Source organism: Ischnura elegans, assembly GCF_921293095.1.
Source record: "Ischnura elegans chromosome 13 unlocalized genomic scaffold, ioIscEleg1.1 SUPER_13_unloc_1, whole genome shotgun sequence".
Lineage (NCBI taxonomy): Eukaryota > Metazoa > Arthropoda > Insecta > Odonata > Coenagrionidae > Ischnura > Ischnura elegans.
In genome coordinates, this window is record NW_025791657.1 from 6,422,898 (window position 1) to 6,441,322 (window position 18,425).

Sequence of the window (18,425 nt, forward strand, 5' to 3'; positions counted from 1 at the left end):
AGGATTTTTCCACTAGATGTTTTTATCACTCTCAAAATTCTTATTAGTCTTTGAAAATATAGATATAAGATTCAATTTTGGGCAGATCACTCACAAGAGTACAGAAAAATACAAAACATGCCTTGCTGAGACATGGATGAGATGTGGTTACTCACTTGACTACAATGTATCACATTGTTAGCTCATCGTACTGCAATGACTGGACTTACTACCAACCTTGAATTTCCATGGTAGCCTTTTCAAATTCTTCTGCGTTTTGCAGGTGATAATCATAGGCCATGCTTTTTTTGACATTTACCCTACCATTCTTTCATCTACCAAGGTTACTACCCTGATCCAAGGGGTTGTAATTCCATGTCGGTATAGCACAGGTTTTTATTCTGTAGTGAGCCAGTCAATAAATAGCTAAGGAGTATAAAGTAGCATTCATTGCATGCAAATAATAACTGCTTGTTTTACTCATTCCACTGCCAATCTAATCAAAAGTACAGAGGATTAAAAACCCCTCTTTAGCCTAAAACGATTGTAAACATACTACTATCATAACATTTAGATTTTATGTGCGTTTTTAGGGGTGTATCATGAGTAGTAAGTGTATTAAATTTGTATTACTTTAAGCACACTAATATAACTTTTTAAGGCAATAATCTCAATAATTTTACAAAATTGTAATGTTTACTAATGCATGCACCTCAAAATTGTATGCAACCAGCTACACACTGACTGATCCCAGTAAAAGTTGATGAATATCCCACAAAATTTCAGTTCTCCTTATTTGGGTGTAAAACATGGTAATGAAGTCTCCTAGGAGCAACAAATTCAGAAGCTCCACAGAAAAATGACATCTACTTGTATTTTTATTCTATCAGAGAAACTAGTTATTGATGTATTATTTTCAATTTATTATAGTGTATTCTACCTGAATGTGATGTATAGTATCCTCATCTCGGGCCATAGAACCAACTATAAAATACTATTCAAAATTCATATAAGGATACTGGAGCTCATAGGTAAAATGTCTACATAAACAGCATGACTCACTCTACATCAAAAATGGACTATATTACCTCAAACTTGTGTGTACATGTATGCTGCAAATGTTTGCACAAAAAAGTATTTTTATAATTATGATGACTTTCTTCACATAAATATTTTTTGCTTTCTTCGTTTGAATATTTTTTGTACCTTACATACTCATTGACATGTCCTATATTTGTCCAAACAAATCCCTGGACGAATTTAAATATTATTATTATGCTTATTACCTGAGCAGAGGCTTGGGCCACAAGGTCATCTGTGGCCGCATTCGTGCTATAATTGTGCACAAATCCTCCTTCATCATCACTGGTCTGATCTGCTTTTACACCAGGGGACCCACATGTTGCCATGACACTCTAATAGAAAGAGAATTAACACTTCCTTAACATGGGTTTTTACCAATCGGTACGAGAAGCAAAAGATCACAACCAAAACATCAAATGTATGCTTAAATGAAAAATTCCCTGAATTGCTATTCTGACCTCAGAGAGGAAGGCAGGACAAATTTATTGATAAAAAAATGGCCCATTAAGTTACTCTACCTTTCATATTAACCATAGGAAAATCTTCTAAAGAAGGAAGAACAAATTTATCAGCAATATTTTGAGACATGATGGTCTCATCACAGAATAGGGACCTATGGTCCCTATTCTGTGATGTGAATTCCGTAGGTCCCTATTCTGTGGTCTCATGACATCATTCATCGGCAACCAAGAATTTTTTCTATATGTGCAGACGGGGTACAAAAATGTTGATTTCATCCATTAAAGGAATCACAACATTTCATTTCAATCAAAGTTGAATATACAACATGCTCCATCAAAATCAGGTCATGGAAAATAATTGATGCATCTCAACAACCAACCTGGTTTGCCAACATCCAATACCCTCTCCAAAGAAGGTATCACTTGCTCAGTGAGCAAAGGTGTGTGATCAGAGCAGCTGTATGCCCCCATTCTGTTCAGTGCAATGACCCATTCATTTTGAATGATTTCGTCAAGAATGACTAATCTCTTAGTTACAAAAAAAAACTTTTGAACTTATGGGCCAAAACTTAAGGAACTGTGATTCCCTTAATCCTCCTTGAAAAAGCAGCAAAAATAGGTCAGGAAACGTAGATTGTAGACAAAAATTAGCAAGTCAACATAGTGGAAAAGTTTTTCTTTAACCAACACCATGAGAAACAGTGAAAGTTCTAATTAAGACTCATGACACATGTAATATTTACTTATTCAGATTTGACAAAGGAAGGGAAAAGGTATTGTTACTATGGTAAATGATATTGGATTATTCCATGGAGGACTGAATTTGTGTAGTAGCAAAACTATGCTTAACAAAGCAAACGTGAACTTACCAAATTGCCAGTCGCCAATGGGTCCAAAGTATTACTTGAAATTCCAGCTGGATCCAGAGTGTTCATCTCAGGATAATTACCTTCACTGAGAGGGTCTTCGTTCTCATTTTTCACAGTTACCTAGAAGATAATGCTGGGTGCCAATCAATGGGGCAAAATAAAAATGTGAATAGTTACAAATAACAACAATAAAACCTCCTCTTTCACCTAGAACCACTCAAGCTGGCTGAAATCATGTTTGCACAAGATTTTAGTGACAACCTAAAATGAAATGGTAGACATGACCAGTTTACTCTGCACACCTTGGTGTGGAATGCTTCTCAATGTGATAGCCAAAGTAGAAGTGGGTAACTTCTTCACCTTTCTACTCAGAGGTTACGGGTTTGAATCCCAAATGGGTGGCATAACCCCACCCAGGACTTGGAATATTTGCGTGTCCTCAGCTTGATTGTAGGAGAGGACTTTGAAGTCCAGAATTCCATCAATCAATAAAGATAAAGCTATTGTCATCATTTGTTCATATTTATTTCAAATAAGGGTCATTTGTTTCATTGACATTGCAGGGCTACCTGACCCTTGGAACATCATCAGCCTCAGCATAAACTGATCTTGCCCTACATGTGCATTATCAAGCCTACATATGGCCATTTTTTTAAACTAAACAGCTCATAAGGCTTGCATGCCTTACACCCTAAAAACACGGCGGCTAATTGTCATTGTCATGACATAAATAGCACATCAGAAATTCAAGTAATAAATAAAATTTTGAAAAATTCTGTTAACAACTTTGAATGCAATGGTAGTTTAAGGAACATGATCTTCAAAAGCAGTGAAAATTTCCAGTTCCAGACTAGAGAGATCAACTGCAGATAACCACTGTGGAGACCAGTCTATATGTGTTCACTTCATTTACACTGGTATGACTAAAACACTGAGCAATACAAAATCATACAGCACATCTCCCAATAATTGAAATGGAGAAAAACACGCCCTAATTTTTATGTTGATTTAGCCAACTTCAGACCTTAAACTTCAAATTGATAACAACAATGACCGGCATGGGTGCATGAATCTCACGCAAAGTACTATCCAAAATTGCTTTGATGCTTTATTTTTCAGTTAATTGGCTTTTTGTTGACCATGGTGATACTGAATGTGAGTCAGACATTAAAAACTAATCAGTAAACATATGTACAACAAAAATAGTACGATGAAACGCATAATTACTTCAAAGTTTTTATAGAATGAAATAAGCAGCAAATTAAGTTATATTAGAGACTTACAATTAGGTTATTCCCTATTTATAGTTTATTTCTTGCTCTACATGAATTTCGACATATATTTCCGATTTTTTTAAATAATGAATAAATTACGGCTCAATATGTCTTTCTGGACAAAGGGGTAATAAGTGCAGAGCCTTTATTTTTTCCCGAATTATGCAATAGGGTATTTAGGATCACAATAATTAGCATTGACATGGTTTGAATTACATGGATTTTATTACCCCATATAAAATTTTAGATGAAATGTCTCTTCATTAATCATTTTCCCATGAAACTTGTGTTTCTCTACCATCACTGGCCCGAGTAGCAAATTTTGTGAACCCATGTCACACTTTGCCTGAAGCGACAACATCTGGATTTTAACAAAACATTCTTAAGTTTATTGCTGCGTTAACGTGGACAGCTTTGTTTCCCCAGACACAAAACGTCATCAATACCATCAAAAAGTGATGATTGCAATGCAATCACTAAAAATAGTAACTTCGATTTACCAAAGGCTACTGCCATGAAGGGAGTTGTAAGTACAAGGCAGGCATCAATAATGACCACTTAGAGCAAATACCAGGGCAGGTAGCTAGCAAGGTCTTTCTTAGGCACACGTAACCATTACATGTATGTAGTTATCTGGAAAATTTATACATCAGTGAGCCTAGGAAGAAAAGTTTACCATACTTTAAAATTATATAAAATGTATCTTAACCCTGGAACCATACACCGAGGCACTCAGTGCCCCTGAGAATTTTAACTTTGCCGTAAATTTTAATTGGCAACACTGGCTGCAGCCGGCTCGCGTGACTTTTACTTGACCCTTACGACCTGTAAGTTACTTTGTTTGCTGTGGCCATGGCACATCGCATTTCTTTTCTGGAACGTTTTTGGGGCACTGAGTACCCCAGTGTACGGTTAGTGTGAGTTTTTATTCAAGTGTGTATATTTCGTTTTCGTAGATTTTTTGGAATTTTACCGTAGTATTTTTATGCTGATTTGGTCATGGATAGGCTACGAACTGAAGAGGATATTTCAAGTGAGTTAGCTCGTTCTTCTGACCCTTAGAATTTTGAAGATAAGTCAGAAAGTGAAAATGAATACGACATTTTGGAAGATGATGTTATGTCAGACTTAGATTCACCCGACGCATCTGAAGATGAGTTTGTTCTTGATGAAAGTGATTTTGAAGGGGAAGAAGAACAAACAACACATGCAAGAAAATGACCTAGACGAAATGAAGACGCACAAGACTTGCACGTTGAACCAAAACACCTGGAAGATGAATATGAAGAATCAGAAACAAAATGCAGTTGAAAAAACTGTCCCCGAAAATGTCATTCAGTTAAAAAAAGTGTCCTCAGGGGTAAAAATAGGTGCCGTTGGGCAAGAAAGCCTGCTGTAAAAGTAGAACGAACTAAAAATCTGCACCTTTAAAAGAATTTGATAGAAAATGTAAGGTTTCTTAATTCTCTTACTATATTTAATAAAATATTAAAACAAGAAATTAAATTTATGTTTTTGCAATAATTTAAGGCCCAAATAACGCGTTTTCAATGTTTTTTAGAATAATAATAAGTTTTTGCATTTTATACGCATTTTAACTCTTAGGGGCACTCAGTACCCCAGTGTACGGTTAGTGTAACGGAAATGGAGGTGTACTGTTGCAGGGTTAATATTTTTAGCTTTTGGCACCTATGAGAGGTCATGGGAAGAGCTACCCTTTATTGATTTATGGCATGTAAATATATATACAGTAATAATGCCTGATCACATACAAGTCACATAACTAATTACCATGTTATCATCACACGATTCCATCCCATTAAGGTTTAATTTATACTGTCATTTGTAGTGCATTATTATTTGTTTAAAAAAATGTCCACAGCACAACAATAGGTGCAGAGAGATTAGTGTTTTCTCATCATTTGCAATGAGAAGTAAAATCCTCATTATCAGTGAATCCATCTTCAGATAGAATTGCAAGAAGTCTACCATGAAATTGTCACCTTAAGTCAGTTACCAAACAATTACTTTAGTAATTTTTTTCCTTATTATGAGCAAATCAAGACGTTCCATGAAAGAAAAATTCTTTTCATCAAATATTTGTATACACTACAGGTAAATCTCACCAAAATCTATAGATATATTACAAAAAAAGTGATGTTACACAAATTTTATTACAGGATAGAAGAATATTCCAGGCAATAGAATTTCCATATTCTAGATCATAGGCTGATTTTTCTCTGGGCTGTTTACATCTATGGGCATCAATGCAGTTGGCATGGCCCAATGATGGAAAAATACAAGTGATGCAAGATTGCAAACATACAAAATCTTTGATAAGGCCGTTTTACACTAGGCACAGAATTGCTCAGGCTAGAATGGCATTTATTTCTAAAATGGCATGTAACTGCACGAATGCATGAACGGAATTAGAACAGGGACTATTTTGACATCTCACATTCACGCATGTGTTCTAGCGTTTCCATCCTATACACGACACAATTTTGACTGCACCTTCGTGCACACGTCAAATAGTGCTTGAGACAGGTAAAGCGAGATCTACAGCTTCAATCATGAAACATGAAAATAGCCGCCTATGGCCGTAACGTAAGGATCAAGTAGCATGTCAAAACAAATACTTTGTTGGTTTGGTGGAATTGAAGAATCCATTGTAGTGACCAACCCGAGCCTCTAAACCGGAAACCCATTATAAGCACTCAGCTCAGAGAAAGCCTTTGAGATGGATCAAGGTGCTTTGCTAGGGTTTCTTCGGTAGAGTCACATGCACTCATACAACGCATATAAATTTTGTGATAGTTAAAGGGACGTTGCAACAGTTTCTTCGGTTGAGAGACACACACTCACTCAACATAAAGGAAACCAGCTTCCTTCATTTTTACATTACTATTGAAGGCTATTTTAATGTTTTATCTATCTATCTTTTGTAGATTCATTTACAAAATGAATAAGATAAATTTGGTTATTTATTGTACTTCCCTTACTTATAATAAAGCTACATGAGGGTTCTGGCTATTTCCTATGATAAAGCTGGCAGATCGATTAAAGAAAAATATAGTATTCTTGCTATTCAGCTATGCTGAAGCAAAGGCAATAGGCTAGAAAGGAGAATTGACACAAACCACCAATGGACTCCTCCATGGGATGTGACATTTTTTCCACAAGAATGGTGGTGTAATAAACCTCAGATCGATGTATATACCTAAGTAGATTAAGGCTCATGTTGTGCAACTGATGGTCACATATAGGGTGCCTAGACATTCGGATTGATCTGCACATGTCAATTCGGACATGACCTCCATTTTAAAAAATTTTTCTATGAGAAAACTTTTATATCTTAACATTTATATTGTTGTATCAGCCTAAATATTTTGTTCATTGATAAGCAATTCTTTATAGATTTTTTTAAATTTATTATTTAATGGCTTCATTAAATGTGTTATTTTTTTCTATGTTCTTTCATCTGTGATGTAATACATAAGAATATCGTTTATGGGTTATCCCATAAATAAATGAAATGAAATAATGTATTGCCTTCATGGCCTTCATATAGGGGGACCATACATCCGGGTTGGTCCAGGCGTGTCATCCTTAATAGGCTATATTGATAGTCTTGGCAGATTTTTTAAGAATGGGAAAAGTCTACCTTTTTGAAAATCATTATTATAAATATATGCATATGTTAATAGCCACTCAGAAATTTCAACAAAATTTCTGAATATTTCTTAACCCAACCATGGGAAAATACAACTGCAGAAAGGGTACTTTCTCTAATTTCAACCCAGAGGACCACCAAGAGAAACAAACTAAACATTGCCTCAGGCCGTGTTCCAACCCATAGGGTGCACCCTACCCTCTTGTGCTCTTACACTCTTGCGGACTCTTTCACTCTTTCCTGCTTGGATTGCAAGTGGTGCCAACAGTGAGGAGTGGCGATTTTTAAACTGAAAAATAGTTGACTGGTGCATATTCGAGGTAAGAGACAGTCATTGCTGTTGTTCATTAAGTGTTGCAATATTTTACTGTACTAAATGGAATCGTGGAAGTGATGACGTACAAAATGCGACTAAAGCAACGGAGTGGCACCAAATGTAACCATTACACTTCGCAATAACTTTATTAATTTTGGACAGCAAATATCGTACAGGGTAATGTTCAGACAAATTGAAGAGGTTTTAAATCAGAAAACAATTTAATAAATGTGACGTTAAAATTAAAAATATTATCTACTGTGAAAAGATACTATCATAACAATTTAAATGCAGTAATTTGAAAGACTTAGTGTGTCTAGCCAACCAAAGCAGAACAATTCTTCCACTATTCGTGATTTTTCCAGGGAAAGTTTTCAGGTTGATGTTACGTGATTACTGTGATAGATAAGAAATTTATAAGGCCAAGGAATGGATCAGTTAACACACACTTCATCATCAAATTTAATTTTATCATTTAAATTCATACTATTCAAGCAAAGAAGCTACTTCAACCTCATAAGTAAATGCTGATATCATCTGTCTTAATCTTTGAGTTTTTGAATCTTACTTGAGACAAGAGTGCAAGGAATTTCAATTCCATACTCTTGTCTGACATTCCACGTTTCGATGCAGCTGTAAAAATTCCACTCACCTACTGCATTTATGATTACGACAAACACATTTTACGCCAGAAAATGGCCATTAAACTTGAAAAATTATGCCTGAAATGAATTTTAATTTTCAGGCTGGAGAAAATTTTCATGATATTTAATGCATAATTCCAGACACTTAAAATTCTTGCATAAATCCCGATTTTCCTGTTGCTGTTGCGGTTGCTGGACACACTGAGATTCACATTTATTCTAGATTAATTTGGATTTGATATTTACTCGATTCATCAAGAACAATTTAAATAACCAACTCACTGCCTCAAATCATATCCTATCGGTATTCACATAATGAACAGATATTTCTACCTGTGTTTAGCAAGTAAGGGTGAATCCTCACCTTTCGTCTTGCTCTTCGACTTATGCGCTCTTCAGAGCAGGACCGGAGTTGACTGGAATCACACCATTCGACGTCACTTCCCAAATGTGACCATCAAAAAGTGCTGGTTAGAGCACAAGAGTGCATTCATGGTGAATTTGAACATGGCCTCAGTAAAAATTTAAAAACTTAGCACTGTCAAAAATGCAAAAATTGCTTGAAAAAGTTGGATCCACAAACAAAAAACAAAACCACAGTGCTAATTAAGTTCTTTAGTTCCAAATTATGAATTTGCAATTACGTTTCAAGTGTCCCGCTTTTCCTCCATGCATCCTTTCCTTTTAAACCTTTCTCACCAGATGTTGGGCGGAGCCAACAGGCATTTTTATTCATAGAACTCCTGCCATTGGGTACAGTTGGGATGTTTGTCTGGCATCGGGTTGGATTTTATATGAATGGGACATTTTCCTTCTCATTGAAAATCTTGATTTTGTGTATAGTGAATCTGTTACCAGCTACCTAGGTAGCTGTAAAAATACAAACATTGCTTGAGAAAATTATGTCCACAAAATATTACAATATCATAGGTCTAATTAATTTATATTGTTCTAAATCGTGAAATTGCCACTATTTTTCAAGTTGCTGACTTTCTTCTTATCTCATTTTTAACCATTCAGTGTGGAACATGTCAATTGACGTAGTCCCGTCCAAGTCAATATATGGAGCGGGTCAATACAAGTGCTCTGCCATTCAGGCCAGGAGGCCATTCTCTGCTTTCGTAAGTAACTAATATCCATTCCCAAGCTTTTTGATGGTGCGTATGACCTTAAGCAAGGAACCCTCTTTGGAACAATGAGCGCCTTTTTTAAATAGCCTTGCTTGAACTGAAGGTATGTTGGTGAAAACTCTCTCTTTGTCTTTCTTAATTTATCGACCGATTCTGATGACCTTCACGAAAATCGCATCCGCATTGAATGTGTTAATAGCTACCTAGCTTATACAAATACATAAATTGCTTAACAAAAATAGATACACAGAAAAATATATAAAATCATACCGCAAATTAATTTTACTATTCCAAACTATAAAATTGTCATTATTTTTTCATTGGCCTACTTTTCCTCTTATTGCTTATTTAATAGGGAGCTCTCCTGCATTTTTCACTTCATGGCATCTGGTCTCCCTATTCACATAAGCGAAGGTGACTTCCTGTAGAAATACATCCATTTATGCTGCACGAAGCCACTTACGTCAAACTACCGAGTAAATGTCAACAACTTAGGGTCATTAAACTCAGGTTTCACTGTGAATGAGAATAAAACTTACCAACATATTAGATCCGAGTTGTTGGGAGTCTTCCACAGGAATGTATATTTCAGTCCTTTGGGGTGAGAAAGTGAGATGTGAGGTGCCTTGTATCTCATCTCGAATGCAGCCATTTGTCTCAGCAGGAGTCCCCAACTTGTCATCAGCTGCCTCCTCTCTTTGGATACCCTGTGAAGAGAGTAACAGTGATTAAGAATCCATCCACTCGAAAGTCAACAAATGAAGCATACTCCTAATATTGATGAAATAGGATTTTCAATGTAATATCCAAGCATTTGCGTAAAGCTTGACATGTTTCTCTTTATCCAAAACTGAAAACCTAAAAAGCTGCTGAAACCAAATTAGGCAGGAGAATACTTGGTATAATCAGTTCACATTGTGTCCGTATTACGAGGCATGAAAGAAAGAAAATACATAAATATTTTCAACAGACGTGTCTTTAAATGTGAATCTTTCATGTGGAGTATGTTTTTGATTCATTTCTATTGGAATTGAACTCCTTTTTCCATGTACTCAAATACCAACTCAGGGAGAGAAGAGATATATCTCATATTTTGGCCACTATCTAAGGCAGAAAGGTAGAAAATCATCAGCCTGATATTCGATGGGAGACTTAAGAAAAGCGGTAAAGAGGAGAAAAAAATTGTTCTAGGACTCAAAACATCATAGAAGAGACAGAAATTAGATTTATGGGACCAATTTCAACGGGCAAGAGAGCAATGCCTGTACAGCCTATGCACTGAATAGTGTACGGCATAGGAAAGAAGACAAATGAGAATCTAGGATGTTCTGACAAGCCCACTTCAATAATCTGGTGGACGAAACCTTACTAATTTAGGAGATTTTTATATTTTTAAATCTCATCACTTAGTAAAGTAAAAAGTAAATACAGCTAACATGCTTTTTCAGCTCTGGATTAAGGTGAAAAATTTCTTCGAGAAAGAAACCTGTATAGAGTTGAAATTTTATCAGAAAAAAATTCTTAAACAACTAATTCATTAACAAAATTTACCTACAAAGTGGAACACCAATCGATTCCCTGTACAGAGAATCACTAACAAAAAACTGTTCTGAAAAGGTAAATTTCTAACAATATTACTTATCTGAAAAAATATTGAAGTTGAAAAAAAACAGACCTCAAATATATCATAATTATCAAAATAACCAGTGCAAATTTAACACAAAAAACTTTTCCTCAATAACCCTAAAAAATGCAGAACATCAGATTCAGTGATCATCTTAGTTGTTATTCAAAGAAAAAACTTAGGGATTTTAAAACACCAAAATTTTAAATGCAGAATACAATTTTAACTAATTTATTATTCAAAGAAACATTATTTTTGCTCAAAAACGAAATCATTTGTAATAGCAGAAAGCCATAGATTGTTTTAGCAAATATAATGTTCACATATCAATATACATTTTTGCTAAAATAAAAATTTAATCATAACCCTGTAACAAAGTAACTGTCCAACACACTAAACAAATTGATACTTAAAAGATACATCACATCCATTTTCTCATTGAGTTCAGTTTTATGTATGTAGTTTAAAACGTTAGTAATTGTTAATATGGCAATTTGCAATATGATGTGGAAGCAACATGCCAGGTTGCATAGGTTGCCATGATATGTTTTTATTTATGTTTAATTAAATAGTTTGTTTATGGTTGATTGTTGTTAGGAAAAAGATTAGTTGGTGCGCTGTGCTTATATACTAATTAAACTGTTCACAATCTGAACCAAAGGACTCTTTAAGAATATATATTTCATCAGGTTATGGGAGCCCAGGAAAACTTTGGTCAGAATTGGAAATACTGAATTGAAAATTAAATTGAAAATGGCTGATGAAGAGGGAATTAGGTACCATGTACCACTTTTTGACGGAACTAATTACAGCAATTGGAAATTTAGAATGGAAGTTCTCCTGGATGAGAAAAACTTAATTGAATTTGTGGAAGTGCCATTATATACCAAACTTGCACCTTTTATTGGATCTAAGGAAGACAGTGAGGCTGATAAAGTTAAGAAACAAAAGGGATACACAGAAGTACAGAGAAATGCTAAAAAATGTAAAAGCCTTATTGTGCAGAAAATATCAGACAGCCACTTGGAATATGTAAAGGATAAGGCCACAGCATTTGAAGCCTGGGAAACACTGCAGACTATATTTGAGCGGAAAAGTATCACAAATCAAATACAACTAATGAAGAGATTGCTCTGCATGAGATTCAATCCATCTCAGGAAAATTGGAAGCTCACCTCTTAAGGTTTGATAAAGCTATAAGAAAATTGAAAACATCAGGAAAAACGATGGAAGAGAATGACATTATTTGCCACTTATTATTAACCATGCCTAAGGAATATGATGCAGTTGTAACAGCAATTGAGACCATTCGTACTGAAGAATTAACTCTATCTTTTGTAAAAGGACGATTAATAGATGAGGAATCCAAACGAGGAACAAGCAAGCAAAAACCCACGTGTGAAGACCAGCCAATTTCAGTATTTGCTGCCCAGTCAAAAGGAAAGTATATAAGTGAAAAACATATGAGAAATCCTATTTTCATTCCTATTCATGGAAATCCACAGGCACAAGAATATAAAAAGAAGAACGATTTCCGAAATTCACAAAAGAAAATACCAGCTTTCCCTTTTACATGTCATAATTGTGGTATAGCCATAGGCCACACAAGAGCTCAATGCAGAAAGCCTCAACAACCATTTCGAAATTATAGTGGTGGAGCTAATCTAGCTGACTCCAGTGACCATGGAAAAGGAGAAAATAACATCTATGAAACAAAAGTAAGCTACAGTTTAACAACCTGTAAATTTGAAAATCCATCCATGACATTGAATGCTGAGTACTCAGAATTAGAATATTTAGATTTAAGGAATAAATGGATTATTGACTCAGGGGCATCAGAGCATCTGGCCTGCTTGAAGGATGAAGTTTTTAATATCAGAAAGCTAGATGTTCCAATTAAAATAAAGATCGCTAAAAGAAATAGCTTCTTAATTGCTGAAATAAAAGGAGATATAAATGTAAAGACAAATGTGGAAGGAAAATGGAGGAACATAACCTTGCATTATGTACTAATAGTGCCTGATATGGACATCAATCTCATCTCAGTTGCTCAATTAGACATGAAAGGACTCGAAGTTGTGTTTAAGAATGGAACAGGGAAAATATATCAAGAAGGAACTCTACTAGGAATTGGATACAGGAAAAAGAAGCTTTATGAAATAGAGCTGATATTACAGAAAAACAATATGGAAAAGGCCCTAATTAGCTCAGGAACTTCAAGTACTGCACTTTGGCATAGAAGATTGGCTCACCTTGGTTATGAAAACATGAAAGTATTAGAAAAGCTTGTTGATGGGTTGAGAATACAAGAAAAGGAAAAGGACATTTGTACTGTGTGTCTGGAAGGAAAACAAACAAAGCTGCCACACAATACTTCAAGGAATAGGGCAAATCGTCCATTGGAAATTATTCATAGTGATGTGATGGGGCCTATTAGTCCTACATCCTATGACGGCAAAGAATATGTCTTAATATTTTTTGATGACTTCACTCATTTTACAGTTGCGTATTTGCTTGAATCAAAAGATCAAGTTTTTAAGTATTTTCAGATGTATACAGCCATGGCAACAGCTCACTTCAATTTGCCATTGAGTCGACTCCGTTGTGATAATGGAGGAGAGTATGTCTCAACTATGATGAAAGAATTTTCTGCTAAAAGAGGAATACAGGTGGAATATACTATGAGATACACACCATCTCAAAATGGTGTAGCTGAGAGGATGAACAGGAACATAATGGACAAGGCAAGATGTATGCTGTCGGACTCTGGACTTGAAAAGAAATTCTGGTCAGAAGCAGTAATGTCAGCAGTTTATACTATAAACAGATGTCCCACGTTAGCCTTAAAAAATGCAATTCCAGCAGAATTGTGGTATGGAAGAAAACAAAATATTGGGAAGCTCAAAGTTTTTGGATGTATTGCTCACCTTCATATACCAAAAGAATTAAGAAAAGGGAAACTTGATACCCACTCTAAAGCTTGTATAATGCTTGGATATTGTGCAAATGGATACAGACTTTTGGATATCAAAACAAATAAGTTAATCAGTGGAAGAGATATTATATTTGATGAGAAAAGAACAATTAAGTCATTAAAGAAGAATGAAGAGTTCTATTCCAGTACTGATCAAGAAGAAGGAAAGAATGAAGCTAATGAAATGCAAAATGAAAATTTTCAAGGAATAGAAAAAGAACTACAGACAGAGACTCAAGAAACTCCAGAGCCAATACAACTACCAAGAAGTCGTAACAATGATTCACAAGAACTTGGAAGAGGAAAAAGGAAGAAGACAACACCACGATATTTGGAAGATTATGTGGAAGATATAGAAACTGATGACCAAGTAGCATATGCTCTAATGGCTGAAGATTATGTTAGTGATGCACCAGCCACATTTGAAGAAGCGGAGCAGAGGGGTGATGCACCACTGTGGAAGGAAGCCATCAAGGAGGAATTATCATCGTTGGAAGAAAATAAAACTTGGAAACTATGTGAACTGCCTGAAGGAAGGAAAGCTATTGATGCAAAATGGATATTCAAAGTGAAGAAAGATGAAAATGGAAACACTTCAAGATACAAAGCAAGATTAGTCATCAGGGGATGCGCTCAAAGAAGAGGACTTGGTTATGAAGAAACATATGCCCCTGTTGCTCGAATGTCTACAGTTCGTATATTATTGTCTGTCATTAACCATACATCATTAGTTTCAGGTCAAATGGATGTAAAGAATGCATTCCTGCAAGGTAATTTAAATGATGAAATATTCATGCTACCACCCCCAGGAGTTAATGTTAAAGGAAACTTGGTTTGCAAGCTCCAGAAACCATTGTATGGACTAAAGCAAGCCCCCAAGGAATGGAATAGTTGTTTCGATAAGTATGTGCAAAGCCTTGGTTTTGTTCAGTCAAAGCATGATAGGTGTCTGTATGTGTACATTAAGGAAGCTATTGCGATTTATATTCTACTTTATGTTGATGATTTGCTTATTGCCTGTAGTAGTGATGTAGAATTGAGTTATGTGAAAAGAAAATTAATGGAAAAATTTAAGATGACTGATCTTGGAAATTTAAAGTTCTACTTAGGAATCAAGATTGACATGGATAGAGCTGGTATGTATTTATCTCAAAAGAAGTACATGGAAGATATGTTGAGTAGATTTAATATGTCTGATTGCAAGCCTACCAAATCTCCAATTGAAGAAAAATTTTGTGGTACTGATTTTGATAATGAGCCTATTATAACTGATAAACCAGTGAAGGAACTTATTGTATGTTTAATGTATTTGATGTCTATTTCTAGACCAGATTTATCTTTAAGTGTAAATTTATTTAGCAGATATCAGAGAAGGCCCACTGAAGGACTATGGAAAGGGCTTAAAAGAGTGCTTAGATACATTAAAGGTACACTTGATTACGTATTATTTTTTCCTAAGAAGGATTCACTTGAATCCGTAGTGTTTTGCTGATGCAGATTGGGCTGGAGACTCACAAGACAGAAAGTCCACATCTGGTTTTGTAGTGGAAGTCTTTGGTGGCACTGTATCATGGAGTACAAGAAAGCAGTCGAATGTATCACTATCCACAACGGAAGCAGAGCTTGTGGCTTTGTGTGAGGGTGCATGCGAAGCCAAATGGACAATTGGAATTTTAGAAGACTTCGGTATAGATGTAAAGAAACCAGTAATCTTGTTTGAGGACAATCAGTCCTGTATTCATTTATTGTTTAGACATAAGTATCGTAGAATGAAACATGTTGAGGTGAAATATTATTTTCTGAGTGATCTTATACAGAAAAACATTTTTAATGTAAAATATGTGCCATCAAGCAATCAAAAGGCTGATATGTTAACTAAGCCACTTGGCACCACACGTTTCTGTATTTTAAGGGAAAAAGTAAATGTGATACAAGAATTGTCAAATTGAGGGGGGGTGTTAATATGGCAATTTGCAATATGATGTGGAAGCAACATGCCAGGTTGCATAGGTTGCCATGATATGTTTTTATTTATGTTTTATTAAATAGTTTGTTTATGGTTGATTGTTGTTAGGAAATAGATTAGTTTGTGGTGAATATAAAAAGGTGTATGGTGTGCTGTGCTTATATACTAATTAAACTGTTCACAATCTGAACCAAAGGACTCTTTAAGAATATATATTTCATCAGTAATGACATTTTTTGCAACTATCGAGTTCAAAGCTGAAACTTAATTTTAAATACTGGGCCACTTCTATATACATTGCACCTCTCATCTTTTAGTATAACAAGCCGTGAAAATTGAGAGATGTTTTTGAACTGTCAGCAGGTATGTTTAATTATAAATAAAGAAAACCTCAAGAATTCACATTTTGTGTGTGTGCAGTTTAGCCTATGATTGGACACTAAGTTTCAGCTCAATTTAAGTTCACAATCATGATTAGCAGGAACCAGTACGAGGTTTTTTTGTTCGTTCTTATATGCTTCGAAGTGAGTAGATTTATTAAAAGGGATTGTTTCATTGCGTAGTGGGTTCATTGCCTTTTATGAGTTGTCGAATTTGAATGCCCCACTTTGTTAGCCATAATTATTTTACAAACACATAGTTGAATCAGACAACAAAACGCCTTTACTTATCACCACCAAAAACACCAACTGCAGGGTAAAAATCACTTCGCATGGATATTGATAAACAAAGCTTGCGGGACACTGGGCTAGTTTCACTACCCCGTCAACCATGTCCGACGGCCTTGAAAGTACTCCAGTATTATCAATTAACAAAAATAATGCTCTATTTATTTTTAATCTCTACTCAAAGCACTTTTTAAATAAAGTTAGATTTACCACCTTCAAGAAGTCATACAACATTCTATTTCCTAAGTTATGGCATCAAGTGAATAATCAATCACAATTTTGAGTAAATCCAATCAAACAACTGCTATAACAAGTTTAATCCACAAATAATGATTCAACTGGATTTCTCACTGATGTTGACACAAACCAAAGACTCTCGCTTAACATTTTCCGAAACATACAATGCACCAGTCTTCAAAAGAGAATAAACTAAAATACTCACCCTAAAGCAATTCACCGCAGAAAGTTTTCTCAGCTTTGCGTCCGATTGTAAACAAGTCATTTTGAAAACACTGAATTCCGTGAGCTTTTTCAAACAAAGGGGACACAGGGTGGTGGGCAGGCCATCTCCCACAGCAACCTAAGATAGCAATCAACACGCTAAACATTGGAGAAGTACGAAATGATGCTGATCACATGGAATAACTAAAGCAATATGACAAAGAAAAATAAATAAGTTGTAGGTATCGAACCACTTACTTCTAACCCGAGTAAACCATTTATAGCATCCTTCACAGTAATTCTGCAAGCTACGTTGGAAGTGTATATGTTGTAAAAGTAATCATTATTCTTCATGCATAGTCTGCACATGGTACCCTCAGAATCCCTTTCTGATGAAGCGGTGAAAATCCCGGCGGTACGATTCATGTTTTAATGTCAATAACTCTTTCAGTCTTTACATATGTTAAATTGTCGTTGAAATCAACAACACACAACAAACTGAGATATCCAGATTCGTCACGGGAACTACATACAATTCGATGATATAACCTATATTTAGAATGCTTGCGGTGAAAGACAAGTTTAAATTTTAAAATTTAAATAACTCATAAGCACCTCAACGGAAAAATACACCACAGCAAAATGGATAAGACGATTGACCTTGCAGTTCTCTGTAACAATGATTATATAAGATCATGCCATCAAAGATTTGTTTGCTTTCACTGAGTTTTAGTTTACATTTTAGCCGCTAGAGGCACATATACATAGCAGGACTCTAATCAAGGCGCGTTCCGAAATTAACCTGCATTAGCATGGAAGAAGGAGGAGACTTTTCATTTAAGACTATGCAAGCAATATTAATGCTAACGGGACAGAGCAGTGTTTCACGGTTTTTATGAGACACATTAAACGACTATACAATGGTAGAATTTTTAGAGGCATATGGGTAAAGCAACCATGAAAGAAGTCTTCCATGAAGCAACATTAAAACAAGCCTTCAAAGAGTAGATACGGCGAAAACTATCTCTGTAAATGATACATTATATTTCAATTGATATTTATTCAGAACAATACGTTAATGACACAAAATTAACTTTGAAAGAAAGCCTTAGAAAACAACTTTTTCATTTGAATTTTATTAGTGACGTTTTTGAGTGGAATATTTTATAAAGAGAATAGGAAGAATAACACTTTAAGTACTAAGAATATAAAAATACAAACAATATTCAAATTATTGGCATACTCCGTCTCATATTTAATATTCACTTCTGCCGGAACGCTCCTTGATTAGAGGCCTGCTATGTATATCTGTCTCTAGCGGTA

At 35.2% G+C, this 18,425-nt stretch overlaps 1 protein-coding gene across 1 annotated transcript; it reads right to left on the reverse strand.

Moving 5' to 3' along the window:
* Positions 1 to 326: 326 nt before the first annotated feature.
* On the reverse strand, positions 327 to 17,916 carry LOC124172535. The gene is made up of 6 exons (XM_046551981.1): positions 17,361 to 17,916; positions 17,104 to 17,241; positions 9,969 to 10,136; positions 2,393 to 2,512; positions 1,266 to 1,394; positions 327 to 380 (listed from the first exon to the last, which is right to left on the reverse strand). Exons 1-6 carry the CDS (start codon positions 17,526 to 17,528, stop codon positions 327 to 329), a joined length of 777 nt encoding a protein of 258 aa, XP_046407937.1. The 5' UTR covers positions 17,529 to 17,916.
* Positions 17,917 to 18,425: the final 509 nt, after the last annotated feature.

Bases quoted from the DNA above. Each gene is read 5' to 3' on its own strand.
- LOC124172535 (XM_046551981.1), bottom strand. From the start codon at position 17,528: ATGAATCGTACCGCCGGGATTTTCACCGCTTCATCAGAAAGGGATTCT. The intron at 17,242-17,360 runs GTAAGTGGTTCG...TTGCTATCTTAG, and splicing joins ATGGTTTACTCGGGTTAGAA to GTTGCTGTGGGAGATGGCCT. The intron at 10,137-17,103 runs GTGAGTATTTTA...CTCTCTTCACAG, and splicing joins CTGCGGTGAATTGCTTTAGG to GGTATCCAAAGAGAGGAGGC.